The 20,498-nt window shown below is 42.3% G+C and overlaps 1 protein-coding gene across 1 annotated transcript in view; it reads right to left on the reverse strand.

Moving 5' to 3' along the window:
- The window catches only part of LOC117415837 (von Willebrand factor-like), a 56,557-nt gene that overhangs the window by 3,116 nt on the left and 32,943 nt on the right, over positions 1–20,498 (reverse strand). Inside the window, 21 exon segments of the mRNA XM_034026685.3 lie at positions 233–349; positions 918–958; positions 1,814–1,997; positions 2,616–2,735; positions 2,885–3,034; positions 3,617–3,822; positions 4,309–4,413; positions 5,032–5,106; positions 5,720–5,822; positions 6,502–6,707; positions 7,102–7,446; positions 7,991–8,183; positions 9,482–9,702; positions 10,030–10,207; positions 11,315–11,361; positions 12,324–12,488; positions 13,382–13,525; positions 14,101–14,244; positions 16,466–16,585; positions 17,923–19,376; positions 20,186–20,321. Coding sequence (XP_033882576.3) covers positions 233–349; positions 918–958; positions 1,814–1,997; positions 2,616–2,735; positions 2,885–3,034; positions 3,617–3,822; positions 4,309–4,413; positions 5,032–5,106; positions 5,720–5,822; positions 6,502–6,707; positions 7,102–7,446; positions 7,991–8,183; positions 9,482–9,702; positions 10,030–10,207; positions 11,315–11,361; positions 12,324–12,488; positions 13,382–13,525; positions 14,101–14,244; positions 16,466–16,585; positions 17,923–19,376; positions 20,186–20,321 — 4,454 coding nt within the window.

Raw genomic sequence — 20,498 nt, forward strand, 5'->3', positions numbered from 1 at the left:
ACAGCAAGGAATGCACTCGATAGCCCACTGCATGCTTGAAAATGTACCTGTAAAGAAATAAGATCCTTCATAAACGTTTCCCATAGTAAAAGCACAGCAAAGTGTAAATATATCTCTGATTACTGACACCCAGAGGTTTTCATGCAGGTAGGTATATAAAGGATATCCATGTGTATCTGTTATTCAGCTCCAATCCCTTTAATTCCCTGGTAACCCCAGCACAGTGACGTACCTCCTGACACGGGGAGCAGGTCACTTTCCTACACAACAGTCGATACCTCTTGATAACGCCCATCTCCACACTGCACTGGCACCGGGTGCATTCATCGGCCAAGAACACCTCTCCTGACTGAACACAGAACAAAGGCATTAACAGGGTATAAAAAACAGTTCATATTTCCAATGTATTAAAATATCAGCTTCATAAGCACTTCCTGTCATTTTTATCATTGTTTCTATGTGTTCTGCAGAGCTTGCCATTAATAACCTCCCGCTGCTGCAACATGCATAAAGGAGTTACGTCAGACTAAAACATTTTACGTTCCCAAAACCAACAGAGAAAGAAAAAAAAAACAAAAGCTATGTCATATAAAGCTTTTTCCATATTGGTCAACTTTGTAGCTTGCATTTGAAAGTAGCTCTAATTGAGTCTTGTTCAGCTTTCGTTTTGTAACGTAGACATCAGATCTTTATTTGTCTGATCCCTGTTCATCTGCTGTTTTTGTGCATGTGAAATATGTTGGTGAGATGTATTATAAGCAACTAATAATGCCAGGCAGTTAACCCTTTACTGCCCAGGGTATGTTCCAATACCTATTTAATGCCTATTTTCTCAATGTCAAATATACTGGACGCTGGGCAGCAAATTAACAGAAGAATCTGGGTTATAACAGAGTAATAGAGGAAGAGTGTCTTACCCCAATGACGGTATTGTTCATGACACAGCCATCCGTTGGAGCTAGAAGTGAGAGCAGACGTACAATAAGAAACTACATTGAATCCATCCTACTGTTTATACAACTGAAGTTGAAATTCTGTATCGACTTCTTCACTCTGCACAACACTTGCTGCCTTCACAATAAGGAAATAATTGTAAGAAAAAGATAATTAGCATCCAATTCCAATCCGTACCAATGCCCCAAACCAACCATTGATCCTGGTTTGCAGTACTTTCACTGATTTATACTGTATGTAGGGTCAATTAAGGTTAAACAAAGAAGCAAGACGTGCGGTTAACAAAGAGATGTTTTTCTCCTCAAGACAAGGAATTGATAAAGTGGGGTACTTTTGGCCTTGTGTATGTTCTGTGTCTGGAACAACATTGTAACTCGCACCAAGAAATTGATAAGTGTTTAGATATTGTTAGGAAAACACAGTGAAAGCAGAGTTCACAAAGTTCAGCTTCACACAAATTTGACCACATTTCTATATATTTTACCGCCCTCCCCCTTTTTTTTTTGCCCAATTCGAATACGTCACCTAGCAAAAGAAGCGCCTTGATGCTACCAAGCCTGAGGAGGCTCGGCTAGGCTCGTTAGGAGCTGGCCAGTAGGGGGTTGTTTTTGTTATCTTACGAATGATCAATAGAATGTAGCCCTTCAGCTGTTACTCCATTCAAGTGCAATCGACCACTAACCAATCTCTTTCACAAGGTTACCGTGGGTATTTGTTTACTGTTTTTCCTGCACATGCTTTATCTCCACTCATTTAAAACCTCTCTATCAGTATTATTTCACTTTCATATGATTGCACTACATTTTCATCCTCCAGGAGGGCTCTGCCTGACTCTGGGTTTGAGTGCTTTGAATCGTACCGCAGTGGCAGGAGGGACAGCAGTCTCCGAAGGTGTCGCACTGTAGCGTGGTCCCAGGGGGGCAGTGGGGCGTGTCCAGCTGGGAGCAGGACAGGTTCTGCTGGTTTATAAACACTTCCTCGTTCACCTGCACGCACTCGTTGATCACACAGGGGTTATGAGCAGAGCGCCACCTCTCACCCACCTGCATACACAATGCATTGAATTGTCATTGAAAAATGTGTCAATTATTTTCCCACAGCATATTGGCAAAGGAACCAGTATCAGGGTATCATCATAAACACCATTTTGTTCTGAACAAATTAAGAGGTTATTTATGAAAATCTGACAAGTACCCTGAGTTGTGGTTTATATAGTCCTACCTCCCTTATTAAATGACTGCTATTCTGAAATATTGGCCATATCATGCACCTACAAATGATGTCATATCTTGGCTCTGCCACTGACACCTCATTCCAATCCTCAGGGTCCCTCAATCAAAGAAACATAAGGAAAACTGACTACATGTATTTGAAGAGGGGAAAGTTAGCTTTTCATGGTGCCTAGATATTTATCAAGCAATGACTGCTTAGTGGTGTGTGTGAAGTACTGTTTAATCCTCAGTTGTTAGGTTAACGTTTTTATTTTGTAATATACAACTGATAATCTTCCTAAGAGGTTAGGGATAAAAACCCTGGTCCATACCTCTTTAACTGAGAAGCAAAGAGAACAGAAAATGGTTCTATAAAACACAAAGCAAGAACAAAAAAAATGAATGCATTTCTGAAAGAGAATATGAAAACCAAAATAAACACAAGCTTACATGTCGTAGACGGCCCCCACTGTCCATGTCACCCAGCGGCCCCCCAACAAAGTGTTCCTGGCAGGCAGATTTCTTACATTTTCCACAGCACTCGCCGTCCTTTGCAATGTAACTAGTCCCCTATAAAAGAAACAAACTACATAAAAAACTTACACTGAACATTATATACCCTGTTCACACTACCTAAAATCCTGTGTACAAAACACGCTCTCATTCAATAGCTGATATTTTCAGGTATGGTAGACCATGCTAAACTGACACACACTTACCACTGGGCAGATCTCATTGCACACTTTCTCTGTGCATTCGACAATGTGGAGCGCTGTGACCTTGTCCTGCTTGCCAGTGCAGCTGCAAGTCTTGCAGGCTTCTTCCCAGACGCTTCCAACGTGATACACAACTTCATGATGGACACACACCTAAAGGAGTTTCACAGAGAAAGCATGAGAAGAGACGGCACTGGAACTCAGGTAAGGAGGACTGTCCGCTTGTATAGAGCAAGCGCAAGTCCGCTACTAAGGCTGGTGCAAAATACATACAGTCTGCTATTTACAGCACTGTCGCCAATAGGAGAAACCTGATTGGTCTGCCCCTAGCTGCTTCCTCCTGTAGCCTAATGGATAAGAATCTGGCCTCTGATCCCTGCTCTCGGAATTCTTAAAAAAAACATATTAATTAAAAAAAAGGAATTAATCACACTATATAATACTGATAACTATTCTTTAGTTGCCCAGCTCTGGCGCCTGGTTGCTAGGATCCATTGTAGCCCGATGAGGAGAAACAGTCCCTTTTGCCTCCAAAATCAATACCAATCAATGCAATGCTCCCTTCGCAATCCCCAGCGACAATTAACGACTTTGCACAGCCAGGACCCGATCCTGCACTCCACTGACTGTACCTGCACACCACACGGCCGTGCCTTTACCAGGTGAGCCTCTCGGGGACCCCCAGTGACCGCTCTGTGATACACAGCCTTGGAAGTGTGTTTAGGCGTCACTTACGTTGTCAGGAAGGCAGCTGACCGCAGTGCAGCCACAGTCGTTGGTCACAGACGTGGAGAGGTAGCCTGGTGGGCAGGTCACTGTGGAGTTGACACAGTTGCAGGTACAATCGTATCGATCACAACACTGAGTCTTTCTAGCGCTGAGTTTGCGGTGGGAGGGGCAGCTCGGTTTGGGCTCCCGCTTACAGACTTCTTTCTTGCAGGCTTGATGGATACAAACACAGGTTCAGGGTAGTGGTGTGCATCACTGGAAAGGACAAGGGGCTATGAGATGAGAGGGACATTTCTCCCCACAAGCGACGGACAAAAATGAAATGTTTACCATTGAAGTTGTTAGTTGTTTCACCTTTAATTTGGAGAAATGAACTTGTCTATTAACACAATGTTATTTCTGCCATATGTATCTAACCCTTTGCTATATTTGTTCTACTTTGCTAAATTTTGTAATGTGAGCGCCATCTTTAAACAATGCTCAGGATGAACACTGAAGTTATTTACAGATGGAACTTTCAAAAAATGGGTGTGAAGTAAGGAGACCTTAAAAATGTAAAAATTGCACAAGTGGGCTTACATAGGATTCAATATGTGGCAACAGACATGATCATTTCTGCAAATATACTCTGCAGTGGTTCCATTCAGAAAGCTGATCACCACGCAGACAGCTGAAGGTACCTGCTCATGTCCACTCACCACACTCATACGCAGGTTTGCATTCCCCTGGGTTGGTCAGCACAGCGCGCATTCCGTCTGCACATGTGGGCACCGGAGGCAGGGCACAGCTCACCACGTCACACACTGCAGAGGAAGGAGGAGGAAAGGGTTAGGGTCACTTGAACAGGAAACTCACCGTCTCACCGTCTCTGTCACAGAAAATAGCCCCTTCCCTGATGCCCTAAATATGCAGTTAAAAGTTTACATTGTACCCTATGGAACATATTTTCTACTTTTTAAAAGGAGAAAAAAACAGCTGCTGTTATAAAACGACAAACAAAACCACTTTAAGGTATTTAAGAAGACTTGGGATGTATTACTTAATTGTTTGGTTCTAGTTTTGTAAAATGAACAGATGTTTTAGCTCTTTCGAAACAACAGGAGTTAATTAAAGACTTTTGAAAATAGCCTAAACTGCATTGTCAGATCATGTTGAAAATATCATCACTGTCTGTGTTTCATGTAAAGTATTACCAGTAAGTGTAGGGCAGTGTTGTGTGATATACTGCCATTTCGGAATCTGTCCCGTGTCAGTGAGATGAGGTTAAAAGCTCTATAACCCCGAATGCAGACGAGTCTGGCTCTTTTGCACAGTGGTTAAGATGCTCGTTTGCAGTACGCAGGGTCACCAGTTCACCCCCCAGCCTCAGCCCTGTTGCATAAGCGCACAAGTCAAGCTGTCACAGTAGACCCAGCACGTACCGCACTCATACTCCTGGCAGCACTGTTCTGAGCCCTTCTTCAAGGTGAGCACCTCACACGCACCGCACACTGGTGCTGGAAATACAAATACACACATCAGAGAAAGGGGAGGTGGAAGCAAGCGGCACAGCAACATACACCCACCACAGGTATAAATGCAAACTAAGAGCTATGAGCTTCATGAAAGAGCAGACTATAGATTCACAGTGCATACTGTATGCAATGAATCTCCTCCTAGCAGCTGACATCAGCACCAGTCCTGTACTTACTGCACCTCTCTGCTACAGAGCTCGCTCTATAATTGAATGGTAAGGCGTTCCTCGTTCAACCGTATAGATCACACCCAGCCCTTGCCTTCCCATTCAATTCAATGGGCTAAGATGGCAGTACATTACAAACACCATCAACAATGTAAGTGTAAAGGAAAGTATGTACTATATCTATGTACGTACATACAAGGCTCCTCCATATACCCTCATCAATCCATACATTATGATACATACTTGCGCTAAAGAATGTCCTTATCAAGTTCCATCACAATAAAACTCTAAAACGTGTCTCCCATACGTACGGGCGTCTCCATTATATACCTATAAGCATCCCTATAAGTGACGGATGCAGACTGAGAGAGCACCGTATGTGAGATCAAGGACAGCCAAAGAGAGAAGTATTCTCCTCTCCTCTTCACCTCTGGTGTTGGAGCACGGCCGCGCAGTGCAGTTGATGTTCCTGTTGTCCAAGCACATGCAGATCTGACAAGGATCGTGGGCTGGAATCCAGGAGTCCAGATGCTGAAGTAAACAAGGCATGTGAGTGCATAAAAAGGCTGTAATTCTAAGGGCTTCTGGGGATAGGCACACAAGTTCATTTTTGGGCAAGGGAGCTGGAAAACTAGATATATTATTCCTAAGAATTGAAGTAGAGAATGTGGATGACTTCTTCGTCACTCAGAGCCTCTGCTTTCTGAGGACCATCAGTCTACACTGCCTCACATCTCACACAGGGCACATGACTGAGGTCATTTCTTACTAAATGTATATCGCTTATTGTTTTTCTAAGAGTACTTGCTCTATTCTGCTCTCTGTCTTCTGTGGATAAAACTTCAAATTTGCCGGCCGTTGTTGTGTGTGTTGGTGTTTTGTTGTGTACTGGTGGTAGCGTTCATTTTGTTAAATTGAGCTGAGCAGTTTTATCATCAGTCTTATTACACACATGCATTCTTATTATATATAGGCCTCGTGCCATCACCCAATCCTATTATACACGGGTCTTGTACCACCACTGTGCAGAATAAGACTGAAAAACATAAATTATCATTGACCATGTATACTATTACCACCACTGCGGAGAAGAAGATAACCAAAAATATGCAAATTATTATTAATCCCCATCATCATTGGTCGCCCAATCAATTTATTTGAAATATGACTACTAATAATACTAATACTGATACAAAAAGTAATAGTGTACCTTGTGGGCCACTCTGTTCTCATCAAGGCACTGTGAGCAGGCTTCCTCCTCGACACACTCTCCGTTGTTTAACACTTTGCCCGGCGGACAGAAGCAGCCCTCAGTGGGCGTGTCCATGCACAGGGTGCTGTTGAAGGGACCGGAGCATTGCTGGATACAGCCAGTTCTACAGCTGTCAAATACCATGGAGCCGGGGCACTGCTGGGCTGCAGAGACAAGACACAAGCATAGCTACACACTGACCAGATTAACAAAACAGAGGCCTACAGCAGTGTGCTAATGTATCAGAACACCTCAAGATGTGACATTTATATCCTTTATATACCTACCTGCCTAAAAACCTTTGGGTGTGAGCATTTCAATTTCCGGTCAGTAATCAGTGATAGAGAAACAATTTGCAATGATATGCATAATGTGTAAATCTGTTTTTGCTGCCGCACACAGTGTTCAGCGTGCAGGTCTAGTGCATGTCTCTGCTTTATGAGCTATTGCTGATCCTCGCACCTGCACTACACTACCTGTTGCACCTCATTGTCTAAGGCACAGTAAATCGCTGCTTGAGATTTTGTGACATTCCCCCCATAAAGACTGGCTGCTCACCACAGAAGCCTGCGGATCTCCAGTTGATGCAGACTCCCTGCAGCCGGCACAGGTGACTGTAGGCAGCCACGATCTGACAGAGGTCCTGCCCATGGCAGCTGGCCTCCTGGCACAGGGCGATGTAGGGCGCGGGGGGCACGACGGCATGGCATAGCTGGAACATGCTGGAGTGCAGGACCAGGCACTGATCGCTGGCCGGCTGGGTGCAGGTCAGGCTGGCCACAGGCTCACAGCTCGGGCCACTCGGGTTCTCGATGGTCCACTCCTTGATGAACACACGGCTCTCCAGAGTCACCGAGCCATCCTTCAGACCAAAATCATTGATCTCGTTCTGGTCGCAGAAACCTACAAAAAGAGCACCACGGTTTATCAAAGGGCATGAAGATAAGAAAATAATTCCAGTAAATCTTACCTACAGGAATAATCTTAGGTCTTCTTATATAAAAGATGCACCTATAATAGTAAACTTGTATTTCATGGCGTTTTATTTTGTTTTTTGCTGCAATTAATGAATAAAAGCAATTGCTTTTGTCTGAAGTGTTCTTCTGGAATAACATAGACATGCCAGTCATAGGAAAAGCAGTGATTGGTAACCAAGAAGAAAAGACGATGTGTGCAGACTGTAACTGTAACTCTCTCTCTCTCTCTCTCTCTCTCTCTCTCTCTCTCTCTCTCTCTCTCTCTCTCTCTCTCTCTCTCTCTCTCTATATGTAAAAAAAAATCAAATAAGCATTAACGTGTGTATGTTTCATATTCAAACACACACATATTCCTTCCGGTTGTGGACATATGAAGTCACCACAGCATACTGAGATAAAACTCCTATTCAGTGTGGATACATTTCTGTTTCATTATTTCCGGCTCTCTTATCTATATATGATGTGCTCACCACAGAGGCCGGATGTCTTGGCTGTGCGCAGCGTGGGTGTGAGCTGCACTGTGAACTCGTTGTTGCCGGGGGTGAAGGTCAGCACGTAGCCCAGGCTGGGAATCTTCACCTCATGCATCAGAGCTCCGTACAGCGTCACCTCAACACCCCCCAAGCTGAAGGGGGCAGGGGTCTCCACGCCATCCACTGTGACCTGAAACACATGCAGGTATAGACCAGTGTGGGGAATGAGTCAGCGCTGCACAGAAGGGTTAGGTTCATTGAGTAATTTACTTTCCAGTTTAAACACTATGTGAGTGAAAGGTATTCTGGGTGATAAAATGCAACATTACTTTGAAGTCAAGAGTACTTTTAATAAATACCTATTTTAAACGAATGGGCTTGCATTAACTACAGCCTTACATTTTAACTGTAATGTTACTTAGAACTATTGTAAAAAAACTTGATCTTACAATAAAAACAAAAACAACAATTATTCTTATTTGCTTCACTGACTACAAACAATATGGCTGTGAAACAAACACAGAAGCACAACTTTTTTATTCCAACGTTGCAGATGAAATATACTTAACAAAAGGCCATACTATGTATTTGTAAAGCAACGATAATAATATTGTACTGTATTCCTAATTAAGTAATATAAAGCATCCTGACTCTCTCCAAACACAGAATATTGTATTTACTATATATATGTACCTTCCAAAAATAGGTTAATTGGTTTAGGTCGAGGGGCACTGAGATGGCAATCCAGAATTCAAAATCCAGAATCCAGCCGTTTGTTCACCAGTCCCAAACACGCATTGCAAGTGAGTGGATTCAACAGACTTATTGGTCACGTGCTTCTGGCAACAGCTGCCGCATGCAGTAAATTCACACTTGACCATTGAGACGCCGGGGAACCAACAAAGTACGAGAAGCTTCCTAACATGCAAACTCAAGCTGTACAGCAGAATTGCTACGAGTATTCGTTACACATTAAATTGCAATATCATACGGAATTCTTATTTTTTAATGCATAAAAACGCCCAGTACGCAGCTTAACTGGGGCGCTGAGTGTGCCTGATACTAATGTGTCAAAGTGTGCGATAACTGAATATCTACTGTGGTGATGCTGCGGGACTTTCAATTATAAATCACTACCTTCTACTTCCAGCAGCGTGCGCCAGAGAGCTTTTGCAGATTTGCAGCTGAGCTGTATACGCAGCTGTGCGTTCACAAAGTCATTTCTGCAGTACCACATACTGTTGCCATTTTGTAAGTACTGATTGGCCTAATACTTCCCCTTTTCGGCTATTGTATTAACCCATTAAGTACCAAACATTTTTTAAACCTGGAGACCGGGAGGCCTAGTTTGAGGCAACTTTGTTGTATCAAACCCCAAGTCTCCCCTGGTGTGCCTTGCTGTGGCCTGAAGCCTAGTCTCCTGAAACTAAGTTCTAAGCCACAGAGTGTCTTCGTGTTCCCTCAGCTTTAGGTAAAGGACGCACGTACCTTCATGTCGTCCCGCAGTGCGATGGAGGTGCCAGCGTGCTTCACTTCTACAGATTTCATGCAGCTCTGCTTGGGGTCCACTGGGCACGGCGCGTTGTGCAGGATGATGTCATTGCCGTGCGCCGCGTCATGCAGGAGCGTGTAGGAGCAGGACCCTGTCAGCTTGAAGGCAAGACCATCAAAGGTAACAATGTGGCTGGTGGAGCTCCCCATACACATGCCTGTGTGAAATAAATGAACGATTGTGCATTTAAGTAGCAGTTACTTAGTAAATACATGTGTACATACACATAATTACAATGTTATTATGCATAGCTATAACCATAACCCTAACCCTAACCTTATACAATTGTGTGCTTACGTATATCTTACAAAAAGATTTACACAGTTACAATGTACCTAATGTATTAACTAAGGAACTACTCAGTAAATACACAGTAATTAGAGACACTTAATATAAAGTGTCTACCTCCTAATCAAGTTGAAAGTATATTTCTCGTGCACTTTTTACACCGCACTGATAGCACCCAGGGGGGATTGTTACTCACAAGGACAGGCCCAGCGGCAGCCGCAGGTCTCCTGGATCTTCACGCTGGGCAGGTTGTTCCTGCAAGCTGGCTTCTGCATCTTCTCACAGTTCACCTTGTGGTTCTGGATGGTGACGGCCCCGTTGGGGTGGCACAGGAGGCTGTGGCACTGGTCAGACAGAATCCATGTTTCACCGGGCTGGAACACATGGGAAAAAAACCATTAACCAGAACCAGACGGATCCAACTTATAACAGGGCCGACCCGGTTTGAAGCAAGCTTGAAAAAAGCATGTTAGATTGGTATAGATCACGTTAACCCAAGATGCTATTTCAAATTTAGCACAGAGAGAAGAACAAAAGGGCATAACTGGAAGCTGAGTAAAAGTTTAGAACAGAAGGTAGGAAGCAATTTTTTACACAGAGAGTTATAAATGGAATAGCCTACCAGGTGAAGAAGTAGGATCTGAAACACTGGGAACATTTAAAAAAGCCTAGATTCTGTGCTTTTAAATTAGTTCCCAACCAGGAGGGAGAATGGTGTGCTAACAAGGGACGAGCCTTGATGGGGAATGGCTTTATGTTCTAAACAATTGAGAGCAGTTCTAAAACTAGCAACAAACCATGTATTTGTGTTGCGGTTCAAGTGGACCACGACATCAACAGCTCACGTGAATATATGTAATTTTATTTTAATTAATGAAAAAGCTTTGTAAAGCTACTAATGCTATTTGCCCCCCACTTATATCCACCCACTATAAGTGTAGGAAATACGAGTCAGAATTTTACATTTTTATTTAACACTTGACACTCCTTCCGTTAAAATGGCTTGAAGGGCTCCCCTATAGCTTTGAGACCGCCAGTTCGAATCCAGGCTATGTCACTGCCGACAGTGGACAGGAGTTCCCAGGAGGTGGCGCACAATTGGCTAAGCGCTGCCCGGGCGGGTAGGGGTTAGGTCGGCTGGGGAGTCCTTGGTTCACACAGCCCCTTGTCTTAATCTCCCTGGTCCTGGGGAGCCACAGGGTCTTCTGGTTTTCATTCCACCTGAGTTCTCAATTACTTAATTGAACCAAATATCTTCTTAATTGGTCAACACTAACTTGTTTTCCAGGTCTTTAACCATTGTTGATTTAAAGATACCCAGAAAGCCTGCAGGATTATGGATCTCCAGGACCAGGGTTGGCCATCCCTGAATTAAGACAAAGGGCTTCAGTGAAGATCTGACAAGAAATCACTGCTGAATGAAATGCAACATATTGGGGTGTTGGTTGACTGTACAGTGGCAAGTTCAGAGAATGTATTACCCTCCTTTCATTTCCTTCATCATCCACGCACACCCCAGGGGGTCCGACTGTAAGAGAAAAGAAAATGATGATCATCATTGTACTGCATACTGGCATCTATCAACCATCCCAAACACTGGTCTCCAATACTCGCTGGTCTCTAATAAGCGCTGGGGCTTCTGGGAAATATGGTAAATAGACGCCGGGTCTCTTTCAAACGCGAGTTATGAATAATAATACAATGCATGTCATACTAAATGTTCAAGCCAACACATACACATGGCTGTACAGCAAGCTTACTTATAATTAGTTACTTTTGCTTTGATTTTGTGATAAAACTGGTACTTGTATTGATTTTATTGTTAATCTTTAAACAGTTTGAAGCATTTTTGAGTGTGTTGTGGGCCAACAGTATGAACTTATTTTTCGTATTAACACAGTATTTCATGCGGTTGTTTTGCAATGGAGATTCGTTGCTGGTTAATTTTTCATCGATTGTCCATTCTTACCAATGTCCATGTTTTGAGGGTGAACAATAAATATAATATGTGTTAATAAAGATGATACTCATTGCTTTTATTAATTTTCAAACCATGTTTGTTTTTTTATTGTGCTGCAAGCCTACCTTAATACACGCTTATGTTCCGATATTTACAGGGCTGTCTTTAGTGGATTTTACTGTTTTTATTATTATTACAATACAAACTGTTATTACCCACTGACACAACCTTTAATGACGTTGCTGGAATGTTGTAATTTACTTATGTCGTTGCTATAAGGCTGTGTGCAGGCAGCTTTTTCATGATTGCCTCTGATGTTAGTGATCTTACATAATAAATGCAAATAGTTATTGATCTTACATAATAAACGCAAATAAAGTCTCAAATAGTTGCCAGTCTCCAGTAGGCGCCGGGGCTACTGGCAAATATTGTAAATAAACACTGGGGCGTTTATTTAAAGTTTTACGGTATAAATATGTAATTAAAGCATTGTCCTGAATAGAAATACAGCACCGAGACCCTGGGATTACCTCTGCAGAGTTTGTCAATGAACTGGTTCCCGAGAGTGACCATGGTGGGAAGGTCTTCCACTCGATGGAGGTGGATGATGTTGTCTTTCATGGCATGCCCTGCCATTGTGACCAGCTGGTCCTCATCAAACTGTGTCCCAGCTCCAATGGGGAACACTGCCACTCCTAGGAAGGGTAAGAGACCAGCACGTCAATGTTACACCCAGGTTTATTAAGTAGAAAGAACTCCTGCTTTCAGTTCATCGGTAAGCTATAACACCACCTATGAAGATGATTTTTCCCTTATTAATCATATCACATCCGTAACAATAAAATAGTTATTGACAACATTGAAGGCATTAAGAAAGTACCTCGAGTATGTTTCTTTGAGTATTTCGAAATCTAGCACTGTTGAATGTCTGCTAGTTCTGGATGAATAATAAAATAATGCTAAATGTAAAAAATACTAAAAGAAACTTCAGAAATTCAAAGACAAACATTAATGGCAAAGTTTTTTTTCTGTTTTGATCCCCCCTCCCCCCCCCCCGCGTCCTTTTGATAACATTAAAGTACAGATATCAAAATGCAATCAGCAGTGGCTGTGTCTGCTTTTCAATGGTAACTTCTGGTGAAACATGCGTGTAATTATATAGAAATGGCCTGTACATCAAGAACTAAAATTTGTCCTCAAGACAATTTCCATGTAATCACACAGTACATAACATAAGAAAAGTTTGGGGAATGAGGTAGGCTATTCCGTGCATTTCTCTCTGTGTAAAAAAGTGCTTCCTCCCTTCTGTTCTAAACTCTACTCATCTTCCATTCATGCCCTGATGTTCTTCTCTCTGTGCTAAACATGAAGTTGTGTCTTGGGTTAACTTTATCTATAAAATGTATCATTTTAAAAACTCTTTCCCTTCTTGTTTTCTAGGCTGAAGAGATTTAATCATTTTAACCTGTCTTCACAGAGTCCTGGGATGAGCCTAGCTGCCCTAAGCTGTTAATTACCCAGTTAGTATACTGTAACTGCATGTCTGTAATACATAGTGTGTCTGTCTGTTTGATTGCTGATTACATACCCGCAGTCAGTGCTTCCCTGGCAGCCTCCTCCACAGGATCCTGGGAGGGGCGTGTCGCGATCAGCACTGCGATCTTGGGGACCCCCGGACGCCCCCCGTGTACCTCTGAAACTGCACTCTGAACGGTGAATCGCAGGGCGTCCCCTGTTTCACATCACAAAGAAACAGCTTGTGAAAAACAATGGACTCTCCATGAAGGAGCAGTGACAAAAACACTGAACAAGGACAAGCTGGGAGTTTTCTAAAATACAGTAAAACCCTCTCATAAAACATTTGTTTCCTTTGTTTCCAGGAACACTTTACATTAAGTCTCTCTAATTACTGAGTATTTGCATAGTAGTTATATAGTAAATACATGTGTAGGGTTAGATTTAGGGTTATATGCAAAAAAAAATTACATATTAAGTACATTGTGCATAATAACATTGTAATTATGTGTAAGTACACATGCATTTACGATGTAACTACTATGTAAATACACAGTAATCAGAGACACAATGTAAAGTGTTACATGCCCAAATTTTGCTTCCCAGCAGCATTTAAATGACTCAATGGCGTGGTTAATTGCCATTGATTGTGAAGTACACACACATTTTGGTTGGTGCCTTCAGCAGTTTCTTTATGTCCACTTGATAAAGGTAGTACTAGTTTTACTTGGGTCTCCCCCTTTCAAGTAGTAGACATAAATCAACTGCAGGAGGCTGGATCAGTTCCTTTACCTAATCTGGTGGGAGCGGCTTCCCTTTGCTGCATTAAATTCACACTGCTAATGAGATTCTCTTTATTCTGACGGTCCACCCAAGACACTTCAAGATTATTACTCCTTCCATACTGAAGAACAGCCAAGTGGGTTCCATTGGCACCTACAACATTTCAAAAGAAAAACACATTGTTCAGAAACTCAGGCCATAGATTATTTATTAAAGCTTAGACTAGACAACACTACTACATTATACATATTTTCACACAACATTCTTTGGCCTTTGGCCTCGCCTTTCGAGGTATCCCTGCTCATAAATTAGCTTGCAGATCAGTAGAGAGGCTGACCATAGGGAAGACATGGGTAGGGGGGCAGGATAGCTGCCCTCCCCCATTAGACGAAGCCAAGAAGAAGGTGGAGGCTGGGGAGGAGGAGGCGAACTCTGGCGCACAGCCGGGACGTAATGGATGTATTGTTTATGGAAGAACAAACAAGTTACTCGCTATTCAATTGATGATGAGATCTGGTATCTAGTAAAACATGCTTGACGTTTATGTGAGTTGATCTCAGGTTAAAGTGAGTTCACTGCCAGAACCACTGCTTTGCTTAATTTAGTTCAAGTCTACAGTAGGGATAAGATCGACTTCTCATCAATATTTATTTCAGAACACAATTTCTCATTTTGTTGTCTTTTTGTATGGTGACAATAAGAGATATGATTGGCTACACAGCGTACTGGAGGTTTCTCATTGGTCAGCAGGACACTTGCATTTTTAACTCAAAGGACTTGGAATGGTCCTGTGAACGAGGTGCTTGTATCTCAGTGGACGAGTTCTGAATAAAAAAACTTTTAAAATAAATAAACTCAGGTTGGTGTTTTTATACAGTATAGGGTCAGTAAAAGTTAACCACAATATTGCATTTGACTCAAACTCTAACACATTTAAATGAAATCTTTGTAAACTTTTGAAAAATTTTAACAGTAATAAAATCTAATATTTAGTTGAATGTTTACGCTAATTTGCAAGGAGTTTGTAGAGTACAGCAAACTTGCTCTCATAAGCCAGTGAGAAATAGAAAGCTTGCCCCTATGGTGAAGCAAGTTATATTACATTGTAGCCATCATAGCCATTGAAGACTATTATAAACCACGCCGAAGTTTTCAGCCAATCAGGTTCTGAGTAGAGTCATTATTAGGGCTGTATTTTTTTTTCACTGTAAATTTTTCACAGCATTTAACGGTCCAAGAATAGGTATTCAAGATATTTCACAAATAAACATAATATTTATTAAAGGAGAAATAACCCATTCAAAATGTATCATTTTCTCTACAACAAATGGTCCTAAATATTTAAATGCTTACATGAAAAACAGTAAATGCTAAATTGTAGAATATTTCATTTTTATGTCCACCTTTTAAAGTCCTTCAGTTTTCACCATCAGTGAATTATCAAACAAAATAAAAACATAAATACATGTAAAAACAACGCGACAGAGCGATCTTCAGCAGAAGTATTTCCAATCTGTGATGCCTTTTTGGTGGAAGACATTGTAAAGAAATGGTGCAGCTCTATGCCGTGTGTGTTCAATCATTTACCGGAAGCAAACTAAACCGGCTGTCAGGTTCCTGAATGCAGTGTAACAGGGAGTCATTATACTGCAGTAGATGGCCTCTAAAAACTAACATGACTTTAGAATCTTTAGAAACCTATTTTAAACACTGATATAGGTATTCTAAGAGATCCAATCCAAGTTATAAAACTAAAAATGCATTAAGATAATGTCTTCATACACCAAAGCATTTGTTTGGTTTATGATGTTATAAAAAGGTAACAATTTCCCTGAAGTGTGTGATTGCACTGAGGTTGCTCAATACTCCTACTCCTTATTGTCTTTAAGAAGTATTTATCATCATGTATGCAGCAAACCCATTCATACGAGCTGATTTCAAAACAAAAAAAAGTATTTATTATCAGGTATGAACCAAACCCATTCATAACAAACCTGTCTCCCTCACGTTTCCAGTTGAGGACCAATCAATGGCAACTTAAAAGCCCATTGGAAGATTATTTTTGCTCTCACTCGGGGAGCTTCTTAAAATACACTTGAGAGGGACTCAAGTACCACAAAACTGACAATTTGGACGACCAGTTCTAACCTGTCAGTACATTTTAAACCCTGTTCCGTGCACCTCATTGCAGAAATAAGAAAGTTAGCTTCATTTTATTTATGGGACACATGTCCCTTGTACCTGAAAGGGTTAATATCTTCCACAGCGACCATTACATGCATAGTCCTTGGGCTCAGGGCACCTGACTGTCCTGTGGTTCACTATCTAGCAGGTAAGATCAGGCACTGTGCTCGCTAGTCAGCTGGTCACTCACCAATGTCTGCTTTGCTGATGAAGGCTTTTACGAACGTTTTCATTTCCTCAAACTGTGGTTGTGGGATTCCTGCGCTCCCTTCCAGCATGATTATCACATCCATGGGTCTGTCACACGGAACTAGAGGTCGAAGCACAGTACAGACGTGAAACAGGACTGGTGCACTTGCAACACCTCCAAAAGCACTGAATCAATGTACAGAACACATACACATACGAGGTCAAAAACAGCATGTCGGTTCCATGCCTAACAGAGACGCGACTGCCAATGTTAATAGCGGAGTAGCAATATAAGGATGCGTTTTTGTAAGGTTTATGTACCGCACAGGGATTACGTATACTACAAACAGAAGATCAGTCTATAAAGGTGATCTTTAATTCAGGCTGAATCTGCAATAGGACATGTACAAGCTATGTGACACAGGGGTGTGCTGACTGTTTGCACATTCTGCTCTCTGTTTAGTAGTTACTCTTTCTATAAAGGTTTATTTGCGTGTTTGCATTTAACTTTCCCTTTGTTAAACATGCTTCACCCTTATTTTCAGTGATTCATCATACTTGCCTGTGCTTTACAATGCGTTACAATGCCTTCTTACACTTAACACAGTTCCATATATAGTCAGTAATAGATATTATACCATATTATAAACACTCAGCGAATCATTTCTAATAGCAGGACTATCATACGCAACTGTCTTTACCTGCAGTCAGTTATCAAGCAGGTAATGACCAGTAATGATCAGACATTAATGCTGAAATAAACTTTTCAAATAATGAGTAAGCAAATAAATAACCTGTTGATTTAATAGCTAAGGTCTTTGAGTTTAATTATTTAAATTTCACTCATTTTAATGCGGCATATGGTTACATATCTTTTTTTACATGGTTTGTTTTATTCCATTAATATGTTCAATTTCCAGACGGCTTCTATTCCTGATCGTGTACTGTACTGTCTCATGCATAGCTACCCCGTGAAGAGTTTTATTTGATATTAAGCTCCGCTGCATGCCTAAGTAGTGGGTAGGGTACAAGGTTTGGTTTCAGTTCTAGGTCTAAAGCTGAGGGAACACAAAGCCATTTTTCCAGTAGACCAGGGGACATAGTTTGTAGCAACTTTGCTGTATCAAACCCCAAGTCTCCCCTGGTGTGCCATACAGTGGCCTGAGACTTAGCCTCCTGAAACCAAGTTCCAAGCCACAAAGTGGCTTCATGTTCCCTCAGCTTAACAGAAGGAGAGCTAGCGAGTGGTCCAGTACTCTATCACTGCAGAGTCTCTATAGTTTTCTTTATTTGTATTCTCTCTGACTCTGTCACATCTGCCTAGTTGTATTGAGACAGTATTAGCATCCCTGTCTCTCTGATTCTGACATATTTGCAGATTTACACTGAGATCGTCTTGTGATCAACACCTGCAAATAAAAAGGGGCTTTTGTTTCACTGTAACACTTCTCAGATTACCTGAAGATGGCAGCATTGTGGTTGGCACTGGGGTGCTGTGAAGGGCAGCAGTTGTGGGAGCTGCAGGGAGCGATGGTGATGCTATTGCTGTGATTGTTTCAATCACTGTCGTCACCCCTTGTTCAAGAAGACTTTTGTAATCTTTAATCATTATGGGTTTTTGAGGATAACCGATGAGTTCCAGGTCCATTTCTCTCACTTGTGGTCCCACCCCGATGGGTATGATCTTTGTCCGGGAATCCTCGGCTGGTTTTGTGATGGTGTCACTTGGGGGGTTACTGGATATCAGGAAAACCAAGTCAGGAACCTGGTCCCTGTTCCCCTGCGCAGTCATGATGGTGGTTTCGGAAACAGCAGCTCCGGTATTGGTGGCATTCCCGCCTCGCCATTCCATGTGGCGGATTCTTTCCAGGATATCTTCCTTCCTCTGGCTCTTGGTGAAGGAGTACTCAATGGTGAAGTTGTAGGAATACTGGATGATGGTGATGCGGATGGTCTTCTCCCCAACTGACATCTTCTGGATGGACTTCAACAGGAACTCTTTGGTGATGCTGAAGTTCTCCTCGCCCACTTTGTCAGATCCTTCAATGACAAAGGTGATATCTATCTGAGCTTGGGAAGCAGAGGTGGTGGGTCCAGTGGATGAGGAGGTAGTAGACAAAGCAGCGTTTAGAGGGACACGAGTTTTGATGACAATAGGGCTAGCCGTTGTTGTGGTGGTAGGAGGAGCTTTGGGAGACTTGGTCATCTTTGGAGGAGGAACTGTAGGAATCTGGCCAAGGTGACACAGATATTTGGCCAGCTCCTCAGCATTCTCCTCGAGCTCGTTGACACTGCTGAGAATAACAGCCTTGTTGCTGGGCGAGTTGCTGGTGATCTGGTTGATCTGCTCCATGCTGATGTAAGGCCCCAGGCCAATGGAGATCATGGTAATGGATTTCTTGGACAGCAGCTTCAGCATACCCTTGATCTTGCGCGGCGAGGTGCTGGCCGTCAGCAGAACAGCCACCCTGGAAGCGCCTTCTCGCTTGTCTTTGTCAAAGATGTTCAGTGCTAAGTACTTCAGAGCTTCGTTGATGAAGGCTGCTTCCCCGCCACTGTACTTCATCGCCCTCACCACCTTCTTGAAGACGGACTTCTGCACCTGCATCTCGTAGCTCTTGATGCCCGTGTGAAACTGCATGACCGTCACGCGGGTGTAGGCCGCACCCATGTGGAACCGCTCCACCACGTTGATGATGAAGTCCTTCATGGTCTCGAAGTCGTCTTCCGTCAGAGAGGACGAGCCGTCCACCATGAAGGCCAGGTCCAGCACCCGGCTGCACACGTTCTCCGGGACTGGAGTCGTGAACAGGTCTCTGTAAGGAGTGGTGACGGGGAGGGTGGTGGGTGCCGGGGTGGTTACTAACTCCAATGGGCAGACCTCACAGGACAGGTTACTGCCTTCGCAGTGACTGCAGAGAAGAAATGAGAAATGAACCGCAAAGCTGAACGCTCAATCAGAAAATCAGTACACCTTTCTTAGGGTAGTCTTCAAACATTTGACAAAGCAGGGTAATAGTCTAAACAGCATCTAAAACAAATTTCGAATTACTAAAAGAAACTGAATTACTTCTGACACTAATAGCTGTAAAGGCATATCTACGATGTTGCAAACTATTGGTACCCTACCTATCCTGGTACCCTACCTAAAGTCAAATCGGATAGCCCATGATGAGTGCTAATCAAGATCTGTGAACCTAGCTGTGGTTATCTGAAATATTTATTTAACCTTTATTTAACCAGGAAAGTCCTGTTGCAATTCAAATCAATTTTTTTTTCAAGGGAGACCTGGTTAAGAAGGTGGCATGCAATACAAAACAAATTGAAACGAGCACAACCAATACAAACAAGTTAATCAAATTATAAGAAACAATTCAGGAGCACCAGCCAAAATAACAACACGTCTCCACCACAAATCTGTCAGTTGTTTTGTTTGAACTCCTTTAAAGGTAGCAAGACAGTAAGTTTCAGTTATTTCTGAATATATCTATTGTTTGAATAATACATCTGTTATTTGAAACTATTTGTACAAAAATAAACTTAGCCCTTATGCAATACAATTAATATATCAAATTCATTTAACCAATCATTTACCAATGGGGGACTTGTATCATTGGAGCAGCCCTGGTGTACAGAATATCTGATCTGCCATTAAAGAGCTGCTGCTTGGCTATGAAAGATCTCCTGTTAAAGACAGTGAACTGCACAGTGACTAGTTTACCAGATCTGGCACAGGTCCTCGTTCTCCCGGTTCAGAATGATCTTCTTGCCGTGGGCGACTCTCTTCCCCTCATGGAGACACACGAGACACTGGGAGGGGTCGATGCACTTCATAGCCACCTCATCCAAAATCTTTCCTATTGGGACAGCAGATACTGAGTAACAACTTACTAGACATTGAAAGAAAGGTAATACAGCCATGCTTTACATGAAGTGGCTCTAATTACTGTGCATTTGCATAGTAGCTACTTAGTAAATGCATGTGTACTTCCACATAGTTACAATGTACTTAATGTGTAAATCTTTGCATGATA

Source organism: Acipenser ruthenus, chromosome 7 (assembly GCF_902713425.1).
Source record: "Acipenser ruthenus chromosome 7, fAciRut3.2 maternal haplotype, whole genome shotgun sequence".
NCBI lineage: Eukaryota > Metazoa > Chordata > Actinopteri > Acipenseriformes > Acipenseridae > Acipenser > Acipenser ruthenus.